This window comes from Stegastes partitus, unplaced genomic scaffold (genome assembly GCF_000690725.1).
Source record: "Stegastes partitus isolate 25-593 unplaced genomic scaffold, Stegastes_partitus-1.0.2 Scaffold246, whole genome shotgun sequence".
In the NCBI taxonomy this organism is placed as follows: Eukaryota; Metazoa; Chordata; class Actinopteri; family Pomacentridae; genus Stegastes; species Stegastes partitus.
Window position 1 is genome coordinate 480,926 of NW_007577977.1, and position 18,619 is coordinate 499,544.

Consider the following 18,619-nt stretch of genomic DNA (forward strand, 5'->3'; position numbering starts at 1 on the left):
CAGTGTTTCCAAAGCCTAAGATGTCATATTCAATTTACTGCCATAGAGGAGGTAATAAACCAGAAAATAGTCACATTTAAAAAGCTACAATCAGATATTTTTTTACAATTTAAAAATCACTCATTAATTGTCAAAATAGTAAGCGGTTATTTTAATAGTTTTAACTAATTGATAAATTATGGCAGCTCTACTGTCACTTGGCAATTTATTTGAAAAATATGCATCTCAGTTGTTTTAAAGCAAAACAGATGTGTTTTTTAGACAACAAGTCCAAATTTATAAATAAAATATAAATACATGTGCAGTAACTGAAAAAACAACACAGCAGGACAACAGCATCCAGCGAGGAGTCATGTGTTACCTGGCTGTGTGTGGGATTGGTCACACCCCACACTGTGGTTACTACTGAGAGAGATCCTGTGTGCTGATTGGTGCCTGGTTGCCAGGAGACTGGCTCATTTAGGAAGGGGCCGTCACTGCTGCAGGAGGACATGAAGTCAAGTTAGTGGGATGATTGGGGAGGTTCAGGAGAGGCAGGGAGAGCATTTGTGCACATATCAATAACTGGTAAATGTCACAGTATCACAGACGGTGTTTAAAGATTTCCTAAGTCTTTAACACCTTATTAGAGCTAATGTTTCTGTAGTAGAACAGAGAGACGTCTGAGTAAAAGGTCATGAATGCATCATTTACTCTAGTGATCTAACGATTAACCTGAACGTGGTTTATTCATCTGGCAGTTGAGGCTACATTCTCCTCCCTTTGCGTAAACCATTTCCGTTTACATATTTACAGTCCATTTTTCTTTCTTTTTGTTTGTCAAGCAATCAGAAAATTAAGTTGACTTTATGTCAACACTGTTTTGTTGTTTTGTTTCTCTACAAACATCCACATTTTTCCAGTTTCTGCTTGTCATGTCAATGAGCTGGCAGCTCATTTCTTTTTCTTTTATTGCTCTGTGCAGAGAAACAGTGCAGTCAAAAGGCTCAATTAAAGTCTGTTTCAGCTTCAGTGAAACTATTAAAGGTGTTTCCAAAAGGGCTGGAAAAAAAAACACTCAAGCATTTATTCTTTTAACAGTTTCAAGGGTTTGAAATTGAGGGAAACCTGTTTTTCTCTTTTGTTTGCTGGATCAGTCAAGTTTTCAGGTATCATGTCAAACAAACAAAAGATGGATGCACTACAGCACAGACACTTATTGTCTCAAAATTCTAAAGCTGAAAGAATTCATCAGCCCTTCTTCAATTCTTAAATTCATGCCATTTTTGAGTTACAAAACACCAGTTCAAGATGCATCGTACTTGCTCTAAAGCTGAAACTTCATATGAATTTTATTTTTATTTTTATTTTTGTTGTTTTAGGGCATTTAAAGTTAAAACCAAGTATACTATGAACTACTTTCATATTTACAACACTTTTTTTTATTGCCCCTCTATTTTCTATATGACAAAGAAAGTCATTATTGTGGTGTTTTAGAAAAAAAAAAAGAATAAAGCCAGTAACAACACAACATATGTAACAAATAACCATGTGGACAAAATTGTTGGTACCCCTCGGGTAATGAAAGAAAAACCCACAATGGTCACAGAAATAACTTGAATCTGACAAGAGCAATAATAAATAAAAATTCTATGAAAATTAAGCAATGAAAATCAGACATTGCTTTTGAACCGTGGTTCAACAGAATTATTTGAAAAAATAAATTCATGAAACAGGCCTGGACAAAAATGATGGTACCCTTAACTTAATATTTTGTTGCACAACCTTTTGAGGCAATCACTGCAATCAAACCATTTCTCTAACGGTCAATGAGACTTCTGCACCTCTCAGCAGGTATTTTGGCCCACTCCTCATGAGCAGACTGCTCCAGTTGTCTCAGGTTTGAAGGGTGCCTTCTCCAGACGCCATGTTTCAGCTCCTTCCACAGATGTTCAATAGGATTTACATCAGGGCTCATAGAGAACAACAAGTAACTAGCATCACTAGCTAAGATGAAGCTGTGTGTGTAGTTGAAATTGCAGAAATTGAAAAATAGCATTCATCCAGCTTGAGCAGAAAGGACTGCAGTCTGCCTGTTAGTAATTATATATTCTAAACGGATCCTAAAAAAAATATTACTTGGAATAACTTGTTCCCCTATAGTGTTGCCATAAATTACTGCTTCATAGTTATTCTGTTGTGCGAGACGGCAATATAAAAGCACAGCACAGGTGAGCGCAGAGAGCAGGAGGAGAGGGTGGAGGTTGAAGGACTGACACTGGTCACAGTCAAAAGCTGTGTCTCCAGCTGTTCAGTCGCATTCAGAGGATCTGCGGCAGCAACTTTCTGTTGTCTCCAACTTACTCAGTGATCACAGCTGATGTCGTTAACCAGCATGTATGCCGATTTTGTCAGGCAACACTGCAACCACAATATACTGATTGGACATCGTATATGTCCTCAGGGTTACTACCAAATAATGATAACTTGTTGAGTTTAAATTACTAGAGCCTGCAGTTCACCTGCACCTCGAATTTCTGACTGGTGGTCACAGCGGAGTCGGTCATGGAGAATCAGTTGTGCTAAAGAGCACAGAATTGTTGTTGTTGTCATTTTTAATAGATCTGTTGAAAGCAGTTTGTTTTGGGAAAATTTAAAATGTGACTCGGGCTATAAAGTGATTTTAATGAAATGTCACACAAAGAAAGTTTGTTTTGTTTTTAAAAAAGGTCTACGTCACACATAATTAGTTTAACTTAATTCAAGTTGCAAATCGAATGACTATGTTTTTAACAGCTGATTCTGATAAATTGTGTAAATTTTGCGATAAAATGCTTTTCAAACTTGCTGGTACTTTTTGGGGTTTCGAGAGACAAAGAGAAAATACAATACTTGTAAGAACTCAAAATTTTGTAGTTACCTCCATTTTGTGTAGCAGAAGGTGCAATATTTCTAAAATGTTTGTTTATAAAGTAATGCAAAAATAATCCAAAAGTATCCCAATTATATAACCTTTTTTTATAATCCAAAGGATTATATGACTAACTACAAAAATGCAATGTAATTTGTATTCAGCAGCTGACCCCATTTCAAAGTAACCCGACCCAGACCTTGAAACATATATGAAGAATTGTGCATGTGCGTGTTAGACTTCTTATTTTCATTACTAAATAATGTTCAAATTGTTTTTTAACATTAAAAAAATCCATATTGGGTCATTCCATATAAAATCAATCAAATCTAAAAAAAAAAAAAGTTCCCAGCTGACCCCCTCAGAATCAGTTGATTGTTTATGTACAGTAACTTTAGGAGATTTTATGTAGTGAGTTACAGGCCTTCGAAGTATGTGGGGTGGGTCAAAGGTTCACTTAGCGTTATCATGATTTTTGAGCCTTCATAACTTCGTAACTACATGAAATTCTCCAGACTGAAACACACTGTTGAGCTCTGTTAAAACCACTAGCATATCAATGGTATTCAAAATATGCCAATATTACAGAAATATTCTTACACAGAGAAAATCATGGCGGAAGGTTCACTCAGCATTATCGTGATTTTAACTCCTTGGGTAAATAGAATAAATAGTACTATTACATTTTGTGACCATTAACATATTCTTATAATAGATAATAGTTTTGACAAAGAAGACATCATAGCTAGAAGATGAGCCTGGTATCAAAATGTAGATAAAAGTAAAAGCTTCCCGATGCTGTAACTTGTTTGGACCAACCACCAAGTCCACATAGTGATATGATCCTTCAAAGTTTACCCAAAATGCACATTTCAAAGTTTTCTCCATTGACTTCAGAAACAGAGAACACATCTAGGTCATCAATGTTTATGTCTGTCACTCTATGTCATAGACAATAACTGGTGCCGTTCACCATTAAACTATGATGTATCCTATGATATTGATGCTCAAAGTTGGTGTAGAAAAAAATGCACTGAACAAAAAACTGATTTTGGCTTTAGACTGTGACACCTGGAGTGGATGTAAACTTGATTTGGTTGTAGTTTTTACCAGAGTTCAAATGCGTTTTTCATCCCTCAAAATTTAATGTGTCTGTCTCCTGTATTTATAAAGTTATGAGGGCTCAGAAATGCTGGAAAAAGTAAATTTTGAACCACCTCTTTATACTTCAAGGGCCTATAATATTCATAATATTTATAGCATGAAGGTAGAACTTTAACAAATTAAAATAAAAGGCTTTATTAAATATACCAAAGCTATTGCAAAAATAATCATTAAATTCTGAGGGGATCAGATGGGAGGCACTGATGGAATTTTAATAGAATTACCCTCTTAAGAGCCAAATCTAAAATCCAAAGTGAGTCAATTTAATGTAATGCCTCATCAAATATTTGGCACTTTTGCTTAAAAATGATAAAGAATCATTCCATTTAAACAGCTGCAGAGTAATTTTTGTTGGGCAGAGCAGGTGAAATGGTTCACCTGAGGAAACTGAGGTTAATGTCACCACAGTCTGTGTGTGTGTGTGTGTGTGTGTGTGTGTCTGTGTGTAGGTACCTCTGTGGAGTGGGAGGCAGGGAGGGTTTCATGGAGTTGAGGGGGTTCATTGGATGAACGGGGGATCATTAGAGAGCCCCCACTGTCCTTAAGTGGCAGCCCTACGAGCTAGAAAGACACACACACATATATATATATAAAAAGACACATACTCACATCTCATTCGCTGCACAGCAACAATTTATCATCACTACAGCCCACATTGTGTGCACAAAGACAGAGCGCCCTCCCACTCTGAGCCACTCACTTTAATCTGTGTGCATGTGTGTGGACTGTGCGCATCAAAACGTTAGCCTATCGCTGACTGCTGTAGCTCTGATACCTCTCAGAGGAGGGGGAGGGTGCTGTGAGCTAAATTTAGTTTGCTGATTTCAAAAGGAATTTAAGAGAACAGAGATGTGAAGAGGCACACTCTTCCCTCAGCACACCGACGTACAGTCAGTCACTCTATAACACACACACAGACACACTTGTTTGCTGCCGAGAGGAATCATCTTTACATTTTCTGGCCAATTTTTTTTTCATTTAAGATGTCCTCCTTTATTTTTATCAAACAAAAACTTATGACAGACACAAAAAATGATCAGACCTGCAATGAGTAGTCAAGTATTTATTCTGATAAGTGAACAAGCATATTTTTTTTAAAGCCAAAATGTCAAATATTTATTGGTCATAATTTCAAAAATGTGAGGATTTAACGCTCATCTTTGTCACATATGACAATAAACCGAATATCTTTGGCTTGCTCAAAGCATCTGAAAAGACAAGGCATCTGAAAATGTCACTTTGCAGGGTTTTTCATGCATAAAGAGAATTTTTTGGCACCTCCAAAGATGATTTAACCGGAACCAAAGGAAAATCCTCAGCTCAAAAAAAAAAAAGTTAATATATTTCTAATCAGTTTTATTCATTGGGGATTCATGTACTTAAGCATAATACACATTTTTTTTTAAATCTAATGGCCAGGAATTACAAGAAAATGTCCAATAAGGTAAAGCAGACTCACTGTCTTTATGAACTGATCACTCTTATTCTCGTGCACAGTCTAAGCCAGGAGAAACCTGCTAGTGGCATATATATAATCTTTTTTATTTATTTTATTTTATTTTATTTTTTTTGGGGGGGGTATTTATTTTTTAAATATAAATAATTAAAAAAAAAAAAAAAAAAAAAAAAAAAAAAAAATAAAAAACCAAAAAAATATATATTATAATTATATTTATCATTATATATATATATATATATAAACTACATTACATATATTTTGTTGTGTATAGTACTAAAAGCAACAAGCAACAAAGCACCAGTCAATTCTATGTAATGAATGTTAGAGCTGCAATGATTAATCAATTAATTAATTCATTTATCAGTTGTTAACTATTCAGTCAAAATCCGATTTTGATAATTAATCAATTAATTGTTTTGCTTATTTTTTTAAGAAAAAAGTCTTAATTCTGTGATTGAAATGTGAATACTTTCTGGTTTCTTTCCTCCTCTATGACAGTAAACTGAATATCTTTGGGTTGTGGACAAAACAAGATATTTGTCATCTTGGGCTTTGGGAAACACTGAACACTTTCTCCCTTATCGGCTTCATCTGCACACGAAAATGAATTTGGTCCTCGCAAAATAACGCAGCCAGAAGCTGCAGGAGCAGAGGGCCAGTTGAGGGTTGATTGAACGCCTCTGGTGTTTTGGCTGTCAGTGTGATTGCAGTAGCTGAGAGGTAGGAAGGAAAAGGACAAAAAAAAAAAAGAACACACAGGCGAGGAGTGGGATGAAGAGGAAAGAAGAAGAAGAAATGTCAAGAATCTGAGGTCAAAAGAGGCAAAGAGACTGAGAGAGAGAAGAGAGAGTCTCAATCATTCCTCCGCAGGTACACTCTGTGCTGCCTGTGTTCAGTTTCAACATGTTATGAAGCCAGACATCTTATACCCCCCTTTTGTGTGGTTTCACTGCTCAGCTGTGATGGAAGTCACAAAGTGCTGTCTGGAGGCTAATGATGCCTTTTGATAGGAGGGAATTCAGGTATCGTGGCCACGTGATATGAGCAACAACACCCCTCCTCTCCATCTTTTTATACAAGATGTGGGGTGTCTGACCCAAATCTGTAAAGTGCAAAAAGGAAACCAGAGAGAAGAAACAGGGGGGAGGGGATGTTCAAGGCTCTGATGTTGGGAAATTTGCATGTCAGTTGGTAACCGTCAGATAAAGAAAATCATTAGCGGGAGGTGGGAGGCGAGCGGCGCTGGAGCAGGGATGAGGAATGTGATGGAGATAAAGAAAACATCTGGTAATAAAGGAGGGAAAGTGTCAGATAAACACAGAGGGTGTTATTATATGAATCAAATCTATCTGTTTTTCATGTGTTGTGGCCCTACAGCATGTTATGACCATTTTTGGAAGTCTGTAATTAAGACAATCTCATTGTGTCTACATTCTAATGCTGCAACGTCACCTCGCCTTTGTCTGTATGGTTTATTGGATTGACAGAAACCTACTCTGACAATCAAAATATTGTTTTTAGCAAAAATTATAAATCTTCTGAATATCTTTACATTTTGAAACAATGGCAAGAAGTAGAGAGAAATGCCTTTTGTGCAGTATGACTTGGTTAGAAATCAGAGTTTAATTAATTCATTAAATTTAATTAAAAGTTTAATTCCTTTGATGCATTTTTACAAACAAAACCTGGGATAAACATGTAAAACATAATTCTAAGTGTTTACAGGTCTTACCAATACTGGATAAAAATGATAACTGTACATACTATAGATATTTCACTACTTATATTTTTAATTGATAATGCTTCTTTCCTTTCTGCACTTTGTAAACACTGCCTGCAGTTCAGCTGAATAGTCATAACATTTTGTCAATGACAGCTGAGTCACTGACGGCTTCACCATTGCAACACGGAGCACAGAATATTTAGTTCACTGTGGAATCTGGTTAATGCAAACACTTTATTTTTTGACAAACCTTAAATGAGATGCAGAATAAAGTTGTTTTAATGAAGTATCACAGTTTAGGCTTAGATTTAATTGATTTTTCAAACAGAGCTGCACACCAGACAATACATGTTCAAGAACTATTAGAGAGTCAAGATTCCAATGATTCTTTCTATTTTTAGTTTCTGGCTCTGATAAATCGTGTCGTTTTGGCATTCTTTCTCCATGCAAAGGGTTTTAAGTAAAAACAGAATATTTGTGAGAACTTAAAATTTTGTCGCAGCATCAATTTCTTGGAGCATAAGGTTCAATATTTTCAATGTAATTCTGAAAACTGTATCTACATTACATTCTTTATAATTCAATGGGTTACATTACAAATTACAAACAATGCCATGTCATTTGTATGAATTGTATGCTGAAAAAATTGAAATGACATAAACTAAAGACATTAACCAATTGTGTTTGAGAATACTCAATTAAGACTTGCTAACTAATTTTGGACATGGCATTTTTATTCAAAATATATATTTAAAAAAAACAACAACAATAACAACAACATGGAAATAGTTAAAACTCATTCAGGTCTCCAACACAAGTCTTGTGGACATCAAAAGAAGAAGAAACCTGTTGGTCAAACAGGTTGCTGACAGCAAAATCATCTGGAGCCATAAAGCTACAATCCAGTTCAAATCATCAATGTAACTCAAGAGTAACAGCTATTAATGTTCATGTAAGTATAGGGGTGTGCGATATGACGATATTAGATCGTGAAGGATTAGAACATGTAGACGATCTGCCAAAGTGAGGAGATCGTATGGATTGTTCTTCTCCAACACTGCTATTCCACGTCTCTACTTTGAATGCCGAGAAAAGATTGAACGCAAAGTTCAGAACGTCCATATTTTTGCAACATCAAGTGATCTGTGGTCCAGTCACACTTAGTCTCAAAAATACATGCAAGATCGCGATAAAATCAAAATCGTGATTTCATAATAAAAAAAATCGTGATATGATATTTTTGCCATATCACCCACCCCTAGTTATATATGAACTGCTGGTGGGAAAGACGGGTTGGCAGCTAGTCAGAAGAGATGATTAAACATTCCCTCTACTATTTAATCAAATAAAACCTTGATTCTCAAACTGTGGTACGTGCGCTCCCTTTAGTGGTATGTGGAGAACGGCCACAAATATTTTTAAAAGTTAAAATTATTTTGAAAATATATATTATCCAAAACATAAATTTAAAATACATAACATTACATATTAAATGCATATGGTCTTTCCTTTATTTTTGTCTTCATCAGTTTCTCTACCATCGTCTTCGCTGCTACCGCTGCTATTTGCTAGCGCATTCGCCGCTAACCGTTGGCAATATTTGCTAACACACCCCTGGTTTGACACGCTGTCAAAAAATCCTGGCGAGGACCCTGAATGTTGTCCCCTCCAGCTGTGTGCAGGGGTTTTTCTAGAAAAAAATCGGATGAGGGCGCACACCGTGTCAAGGGAACTAAGTGACTGGGGCGTGTGTGTGTGTGTGTGTGTGGGTGGCTAGAATCGCTCAATCAATTGAACTCACTCAATTCGTCAATCGCACCGCGGGACGTTTACTCACACCTAATCGTGTCTTCATATTGACTTTACATGTAAATCATTCACGCGAATGATTTTGCTCGTGTCTGGTGTGAACACAGGGTTCAATCGGCATTTTGGTAAGAGGGCGCAAGCCAGGAGTATGAGGGCGCAGCGCCCCTGTAACATTGTTTAGACAAACCTCAGGTATGTCTGTGTGGGATGCTGTCATGGAGTCAAGTTTCTGTTAAATCAAACACACAGCAGTCCCTCCACTCTCTGCGGGTTTCTCTCAGCAAACGCAGATTATCAAGCTTATTGTGGAGGGAGCAGATATTGGAGAGTAGGAGGACAGTCCTGCTGGTCTGGAGAAGTTAGCCTTTAGCCTAACATGGATCCGGCTCTCTTCCTCCTCCTTTGTTTACGTTTGTACCGTTGGCGCTTCCTTCTCTCTCGGGTAACTGCCAGTGTAGTCTCCGATCGGACTCCATGTTGGTGTAGTATGTCCACATCGCAACCGAGCGCCACAATTCCAGCGCCATTCACTGTCCTGATGTTCAGCAAAGTCGCTCGGCTGTAAGTTTTGCGGAACTGAACGTCTGGGATAGACAAGACACTCAAAACTTTCACTCTCGCTGTCTCCTGAAGGAGCCGCTGCGTCCATGCTCGGCGCCATCTCATCTACATATCGGCCATGATTGTGCTTTCGGATAAGGCCGTGCGCTTTCTCCTTCCTTTCACGACAACGTACATATGTGTGAAAAAGGCTCCTCTTCACTCGCCGCCATCAAGACAAAATTCAGAAGCAGGATGGATGGATGCTGAGCCTCGGCAGCCTGGTCCGCGCACACAGACTCTGCTTGTTGGGACATGGAACGTCACCTCACTGAGGGGGAAGGAGCCTGAGCTTGTGCAGGAGGTTGAGCGATATCGACTAGATATAGTCGGCCTCACCTCCACGCACAGCCTGGGTTCTGGAACCCAAATTCTTGAGAGACGCTGGACGCTCCATTTCTCTGGCGTTGGAGGCTGAGTGGTCCATGTTCTCCTCCTCCATTGTAGCTGCGGCCGCTCGCAGCTGTGGTCATAAGGTCTCTGGAGCCTGTTGCGGTGGCAATCCCCAAACCCGGTGGTGGCAGCCGAAAGTAAGAGATGCCGTCAAGCTGAAGGAGGAGTCCTATCGGTCATTTTAGGCCTGTGGGAATCCTGAAGCAGCTGACGGGTACCGACAGGCCAAGCGCGCAGCAGCTCGTGTGGTCGCGGAGGCAAAAACCCCGGTCTGGGAGGAGTTCGGGGAGGCCACGGAGGAGGACTATCAGTTGGCCTCGAAGAAATTCTGGCAAACCGTCCGGCGCCTCAGGAGGGGAAAGCAGCTCTCCACCAGCACTGTCTTTGGTGCGGGTGGGGACCTCCTGACCTCAATTGGGGAGGTCGTCGGGCAGTGGAAGGAGTACTTCGAGGGTCTCCTCAATCCTGCCGTCACATCTTCTGAAGAGGAAGCAGAGACTGTGGACTCAGTGGTGGACTCACCCATCACCCGGGCTGAAGTCAAACAGGTGGCTAGAAAGCTCCCCGGTGGCAGAGCTCCAGGGCTGGATGAGATCCGTCCTGAATACCTCAAGACTCTGGATGTTGTGGGTTGTCCTGGTTGACATGTCTCCGCAACATCGCGTGGCAGTTGGGGATAGTGCCTCTGGATTGGCAGACCGGGGTGGTGGTCCCTGTTATTAAGAAGGGGGACCAGAGGGTGTGTTCCAACTACAGAGGGATCACACTCCTCAGCCTCCCCGGTAAGGTCTATTCCAGGGTACTGGAGAGGAGGATACAACCGATTGTCGAACCTCGGATTCAGAAGGGGAAGTCTGGTTTCCGTCCCAGTCGCAGCACACGGGACCAGTTCTACGCCCTCCATCGGGTGCTCAAGGGCTCATGGGAGTTCGCCCAACCAGTCCACATGTGTTTTGTGGATCTGGAGAAAGCGTTCGACTGTGTTCCTCGTGGGGTCCTGTGGGGAGTGCTTTGGGAGTATGGGGTCCGGGGCCCTCTGTTAAGGGCTGTCCGTTGACTTTACGACTGCAGCAGGAGCATGGTTCGCATTGCCGGTAATAAGTCAGACCTGTTCCCAGTGCGCGTTGGCCTCCGCCAGGGTTGCCCTTTGTCACCGGTTCTGTTCATTATTTTTATGGACAGAATTTCTCGGCGCAGCCACAGGGAGGAAAGGGTTCGGTTTGGGAACCACAGAATTTCATCTCTGCTGTTTGCAGATGATGTTGTTCTGTTGGCTTCATCGAATCAGGACCTCCAGTGTGCACTGGGGCGGTTTGCAGCCGAGTGTGGTGCGAGCAGGATGAGGATCAGCACCTCCAAATCCGAGGCCATGGCTCTCGACCGGAAAAAGGTGGCTTGCCCTCTCGGTGGGTGGAGAGTCCCTGCCTCAAGTGGAGGAGTTCAAGTATCTCGGGGTCTTCTTCACAAGTGAGGGGCAGATGGAGCGTGAGGTTGACAGACGGATCGGCACAGCGTCTGCAGTGTTGCGGTCGCTGTACAGGACCGTCGTGGTGAAGAGAGAGCTGAGCAAGGGAGCAAAGCTCTCGATTTACCGGTCAATCTACGTCCCAACCCTCACCTATGGTCATGAGATCTGGGTAATGACCGAAAGAACGAGACTGCGGATACAAGCGGCCGAAATGAGTTTCCTCTGCAGGGTGGCTGGGCGCTCCCTTAGAGATAGGGTGAGGAGCTCAGTCACGCGGGAGGAGCTCAGAGTAGAGCCACTTCTCCTCCACATCGAAAGGAGCCAGCTGAGGTGGCTCAGGCATCTGCTTTGGGTGCCTCCTGGACACCTCCCTGGGGAGGTGTTCCGGACGCGTCACACCGGGAGGAGGCCCCGGGGAAGACCCAGGATACGTTCGAGAGATTATGTCTCTCGACTGGCCCGGGAACGCCTAGGGGTCCCCCCAAAAGAGCTGGAGGAGGTGTGTGTGGATCGGAAAGTTTGGGCAGCTCTGCTCAGGCTGCTGCCTCCGCGACCCGACTCCAGATAAGCGGGAGAAGATGGATGGATGGAGAGAGAGAGAGAGAGAGCGAGAGAGAGAGAGAGAGAGAGTGTAAGAAACAGAGTTGTTTTTCTTAATGTTCTCGCTTGCTGTGTGTATGAGAGGTAAAGAGGTGCTGCACCTTGTTGTGTTATATATAGTTATAATGCTACTGTTGTGTACAGTGTGGCTGTTGCTGGCAACAGTTATCAATAAATAATCCTCATATTCAAAGTAAGCAGGCCTCCTTTGTGAACAGTCGATAGGGAAAGCCTTAACTACTGTATGTTCAGGTTGGTCATAATGGTGGTACTTGGAGAGCTCGATATTTTCTCAGGTGGTACACACTGTAAAAAGTTTGAGAATCACTGAATTAAAACACACACACATAATTAATTAGCTGCCAGACAGTCACATAACCAAAGACTCTTAAGCTGCTTCTTTTGTTTTGACATGCCCTTATCTATACTCAGGATCTTGATTGCTGTATTGTTTAACCATTAACTGTGACTGTTTCAAAGACCAAACTATCAGTTACCTAACTTTTGATTTTGATTGCTGATTAATGGTATTGGTCAGTTTTCACAGAAAAACGGATGGGGGGGGAGGGAGCACAATATTTTGAGATAACAGCTTCTGAAAGAGGATTTGCTGGCATATTATCACCGTAAAGTCAATATCTTTGGGTTTTGAATATTGTCCCAGTTGGGATAACCTGAAAAAAAAGGGCATTCCAATATCCATATTATATTATTCTCCAGCAAATGAGTGTGTCCTAGTATTTTATAACTTTAAATGTATAGCACCTTTCAAAAACAAAATTACAAAGTACTTTACAATAAAACAAATGTCAAATTATACAAATAACTAAAACCAACAATTCAAACAAATACATAAGCTCCAAAGACTAAGTATGAGATGAAGAAAGATGTCAGCTTCAGTTCTGAAAAGCTGTGAAGGGCATTAGTTCACGGGTTATGTCTAGTGGACTAAAAGATAAATCTGACAAATGTATAGCATTTGTCAGATTAAGGGACAATCAAAACCATTACTTGCAGCTTTAGGAAGTTTTTAATAAAAGAAAAATACTGCACCATCATAAGATGCAGCTTCTTTAATGTGATCTTTTGCTGTTTTTTGTCCCTCTCTACTTGCAGTCCTGGACTCAAGTGCAGATGTCAAACGAAACAACATCACACCCTTCAGCAGCCACCTGATCCAAATATAACGTTTGACTACGTTCTCCTCCAACTGTCTTTACAGCTGTTTGGAATTATTCCTATAAAACCAAATCATATCAAGACTTTTTGATAAAAGTGGCTGCTAGTTTTCTGCATGGATGTCCTGAACTGGTTTCTTTGTCACCAATCTGATCTGACTTACTTAATATTTAATGTCTGCTAATTAGTTATCAGTCTTCAAGCACATTAAAATTATTATAATCAATCCAATGTATATGCTAGACAACTGAAAAGCTCTGCAATGCTCTGTTGTAGTCTCTACATGCATGAAAACGTTTTCTAGATTAGATAAAAGAGTTAAAGGTTGTTCCACCAGGTGAGTTCTCTTACTGTTTAACACTGTATCAACCTGAACAAGCGGTCACTCAGACTACAGGCAGTTCTGTATGAACAAGCCGAGAGCATTGGGGGTTTAGCTCGGAAAAGGCAATCATGACAAAGACTTCTGTGGCAGTTAATGGCATCCAAGCATCAGAGCTCATAATATTGATTGAGAATAGTGGCGCTTATTGAACAAGAAAATTATTTAAAATTCCCACCCCCAGCATCCTGCAACAAATGACAGCAAACATAAACAAAGGGACAGGCTTTGGTCTGTGTCATTACTGATCAGTCAAAAAAAAAATAAAAATCTGATCGTCCTCGATCTCAATTTGAAGACTGGATCTAGACATCCCTATATTTTTTGCATAGCAACTTGATCTTTAAAAAAAAAAAAAAAAGAACTGATAGCAATATGCAGTAAACTCATCACAACTGTAGATACAGATGGGTCTTTGTTTTATCCGATAAACCTGGAGGAAACTGAAAGAACAGCGCAGTCCAGTTATCATTTGTGGTTGCTGTGTTAGAGGACTACAACAAATGAAGATTTATACTGAAAAAGATGGCAGTTATTGTTTAGTCTGTGCACAGGAAACAATGAAAAACAGCTGTACTACATGCTCCACAACAATAGGTGGTGGCATGCATCTCAAAGTCAGTCACTGCTACAGGTAGTGCTGTTTCAAACTAAAGCAGAAATTACTTAAGTGTTTGAATGGTAATATCCACTCACAGTAATATCTGGGAATCAACTGAATAAATAAAAAAAAACTGTGACGAAGGCCTTTTCCTGATGAAAACATACTGTACAATACACAAGCCTCACTCGTTGACCTGCCCTGCACCTGTCACTGATGAAGCACTAATTAAGAGCCTCAATGGGATCTGAGAGATTACCAATTAATAGCCTCTTAAATACAGAAAAGCATCAGTCATCATGAAAGGTAAAACTCAGCTCACAACACTAAAGAGACAGGATATTATTTCTCTGAGGCATTAAAGAGTGTTGGAGATAGACAAATCAAAGCCTAGAGCACCTGTTATATGTTCAAAACCCAAACTGAGTGTGTTACAATATTATTCAGGGTTAATTATTTGCTTGAAATTTAACCAAAGTCATCATGTTGTCATTTCATTTCATTTATTGTGTGCATATCTGAGGCAGATCTGCAAAATTGGTCAAATACATCAATTTTATTTGCCACTTTTTAAAACAAAGCTGTCAATCTCTAGTCTAAGCTTTTTCCTTTTGTCATATCATGAGTAAATTAAAAAAATGTTGGACACACACCCCAAGTGGGCCAGATTTCAACAATGTTTTAACTTTAACCAAGTAGCTAACTGATTATTCGAGAAATTATTCAGCAGATTACCTGAAAATAATCATGTATTCATCACATTGATCCTAGAACCAATAAACACTTATCTCCCACAATCTGAGCACGTCCTTCACTTCATTCTGCTGTTCTCAGTCTTTTTTATGACCTTCTCAGCATCATCATTACCAAGCTGCATTTCAGTCTGCACCAGTGACTTCTGAGTGTGTTTCATGAGTATGTTTGTTAGTTTTAACAAAAGCAAGAATAATGTATTTAAAAAATAGCCCTCATTCCAATAATGCATTAAAGCCCTTGAAAATAACATGATATAGCCGATAGCTGCTCTGAGTATGAAAGTAACTAACAAAATATGGCAACAAGTAACTTCATAGCAATAAAAACATGTTACTGTTTTACTGTAAGCTGCTGTAGTTAGAAAAGTTATGATCAGGCTAAGGACACAATTTTTACCAGTGACACAGGCAGCAGATTTGCTCGATTACTATTTATTTACGGAATTGTGTTATGGGGGTTGATGGGTGAACAACCTTTTCTCCTCACCAGCACCTGCATCACTTCTCCTGGACTATTTAAAGGGTTGGTCACCCATATTAGTATTAAATAAAATGTAAGAAAACAAGTACATCGAGGTACACCTTTCTATATGACTTTAGCTATAAATCACCATTCATTAGTCTAATTCCAAAGCACTAGTATAGCTACTATAGACTAACCATAATATTTATGTGGAACATGGGCAAAGCGTGGAAATAAAGAGGGATGACCTTACTTTGCAGAGAGCACAGTATCTTACATTTCACTCTGCAAAAACCCAAAGGAACGATTGGCACATCTACTTCATGATACGGCTATAACTTTTCAACCAGTGACAATGTCCACGTGCTATAAGAAGACATGCATCCTAAAACACCATTCAACTGAATAACTATTCTCAATAAGACACAAAAATATAGACAACACTCTACACAATGACAGTCATAAATGTGACCCAAAATTAGGGATGTCCAGATCTGCTCTCAATGATCTGGGACTTGTTTATGGATTTTTTTAGCTGATAAGAATGAGCACAAACACCACCCCTGATTTTGAGATTATGTCTGCTGTCAAACAGATGTACTAAAGGGAGAGCAAAACTGGCAGCAGGATGATATTGGGGCAAATTTCAGATGATTTTCCTAATTAATAATAAGCAACACTGTCAATCAAATACTGATCAAATAATACCACAAACTGAGCACAGGGAACATTTGTCCCTTGCTGAAATAGCTATTTTAGTCAATGATTTTGGAAAAAAGGCAACATTGCCTTCCTGGAGCTTTACACAAAGCCTTGTGACCACCTTTGTAACAGGAATAGCTTGGATGCAGAAATGCATTTTTTTTTTTTTTTGCATTCAGCTGAATTTTGCAGTTGTCAAGGATATACACTAGATTGATTTTAATAACTTTGTTGTACATCAAGTGTGTTTTACCTAGGAAAATGAAATCACATTAGGACTTGGCATCAGTAAATACTAAATATTAGGTGACTTGGAATGAATCAGGGACAAAAATTAGGACATCCCCACCCCAAATTGCAAAATAGATTAATTACTAGAACTGAATGCAATTGCATTCCATATAGATCCTTAAAATCTTGCAGGGGTCAGAATCTGCAGGGATACTTTTACAAGTGGAAATGAGCGTTGACAAATTAATAGAATCCGTCATTACAAATGCGAATTAGCGTTCATAAAATTCCAATCTGCACACAATATATACTATATATTTAATTAAACAAGTCCCTATGAATAGAGCTCTGAAAGTAACTGGAATGAAGAAAAAAACATATTAAGCAGATAACATTTAACATAGCAGGCAGGAAAGGTTAACAATCAATCAAAAATAAATTTATCTCATTCATAACCCTCTTGACCCTTCCTGCCTGATAAAGATTTAGCACCACAATGTCGCAATTAAATATATTTCTGCAAGTTAGATAGTGTCTTTTTAAAACTCAAAAATAACTTGAAAATGGTGCAAATATCAGGTGAAAATCTAAAGACCGCTTGACTGTGCTGAGCCCCAACGTGTCAAGACACCACCAACCCCCTCCCCTTATATTTTAGAGGAAATTATTCAGTAACTAATCAGAGAAATGCTTGCTTTCTTTAAATTCTCCAAACAAAAACCACTATTCACTGCCCATTTTGTGATGGGTTTTTCACATGTGCAGATTTGCAAGGCTGAAGTAAAAGGGTCTTGGCTATGTTTTCACCTCAACACTGATCCAAACTAACTCAACCTGGCTTCATGCCAAGACAACATGTTATTGTGCCCATGATACATTCAGGAAGTCATGGCCAAAGGGGAAAAACAATCACACACACTGCAACACAACAGCAACAACCCATGCATGTTAAAACGACAGCTGTGAAGCATAGTCTAGACGAAGTCAGACAGGCTTGTTACTGTAAAACATGCTTTTCTCCCTGTGTTAATTTACCTGCTCATGTGTTGATGATGGCAGCAATGCAAAAGCAAATCAACACTCATCTCTACATGCATGTATCTCCTGCTGCAACAATACTAACAAACAAGACGCGCTGCTGAGATGTGCAGCAGATCAGAACAAAGCATTTCAGCAGTCTGTGTGATGTGCATGAGTCCTGCCTCACTGTATCTGTATCTGTGTGTGTGTATCTGTGTGTGTGTGTGTGTGTGTATGTATTACCCATCACTAGAAAAATTTTAAAAAAAAATAAGCAGATGTTTTGTTTCACCTACCTGCCTGTGGCTGCTCGATTAACGCAGATAATGTTGAGGTTACGGTTAACGAGCGATTTACAGTACACTCAAGAGATCAGAAACGGTGCCGTTTTGGTGAAATGGCAGCGGTGCTGGTTGTGCAGAAGCCTCGCAGTGTTAAGTTTGTGTCTTGTAAGTGGCAGCGGAGGACTGGAAACGGAGCTGAGTGTGTGGAGCCTCTTTAACACGCTGCTGGCTCTGGCACCGTTAGCTAGCTAGCTGGAGGCTAATTAGCTAGCGCTGCTAAGTTTGTGTAACGCTAGCCTAAGTGTTAGCTACACGGTTAACGAAAGAGGCTAAGAGATAGTGTAAAAAAAAATATGAATAGTATTGATAGTAATATTAATAATGACGACATATGAGCTTACCTTATGTGTGCGCGCCAGCTGCCAGACGATGAAGCCGCTTAATTGTTGCGTTAGCTCGGCTAAACACTGTTAGCTTAGCCGTAGTGTCGCAGTCGGAGCTAACAAGGCAAGGCTGCTTGATGACCGTTTAATCGAGCGTAGTTGGGCTGTTAATAATAGCTTTTTTCACACCAGGAACGCCCATTAGTGTACTATTCTAGGCTTGAATTTGCATCACCTTTATTTATTAAGAATTTAAAAACTAAAATAACTGACTAGCAATTAGAATATAAGCTGTAGCAGTGTGTGCTTTGGCAGCTCACTACACCTTCCTCATTGCTCTGTAATATATTCATGAGATCACAGGGCTAATGTCTCCCACAGAGAAAGGCATTTTCCTTCCCTGTCCCTCCTCCTCCTCCTACAAAGTCTGCCTGCCTGACTGCAGACCAGAGCAGCAGATCATTTTAGAGCAAGAAGAAGGAGGAGGTGGAGGATGGGAGGAGGGATGAACTG

The 18,619-nt window shown here is 39.9% G+C and overlaps 1 protein-coding gene across 2 annotated transcripts in view; it reads right to left on the reverse strand.

Annotated features, from left to right (window-relative positions):
* Window positions 1–18,526, reverse strand: part of LOC103357312 (zinc finger, MIZ-type containing 2) — a 50,237-nt gene extending 31,711 nt beyond the window's left edge. Inside the window, exons 1-3 of one of the 2 annotated variants that reach the window (XM_008281814.1) lie at window positions 18,125–18,526; window positions 4,508–4,615; window positions 362–479 (exon numbers count right to left, since the gene is read on the reverse strand). In XM_008281814.1, the coding sequence (XP_008280036.1) occupies window positions 362–479; window positions 4,508–4,557 (168 nt within the window). In that variant the 5' untranslated portion in view covers window positions 4,558–4,615; window positions 18,125–18,526. Of the gene's footprint in view, window positions 1–361; window positions 480–4,507; window positions 4,616–17,735; window positions 17,971–18,124 lie in introns of those variants that run through there. The other variant, XM_008281815.1, reaches the window with a different exon arrangement.
* Window positions 18,527–18,619: the final 93 nt, after the last annotated feature.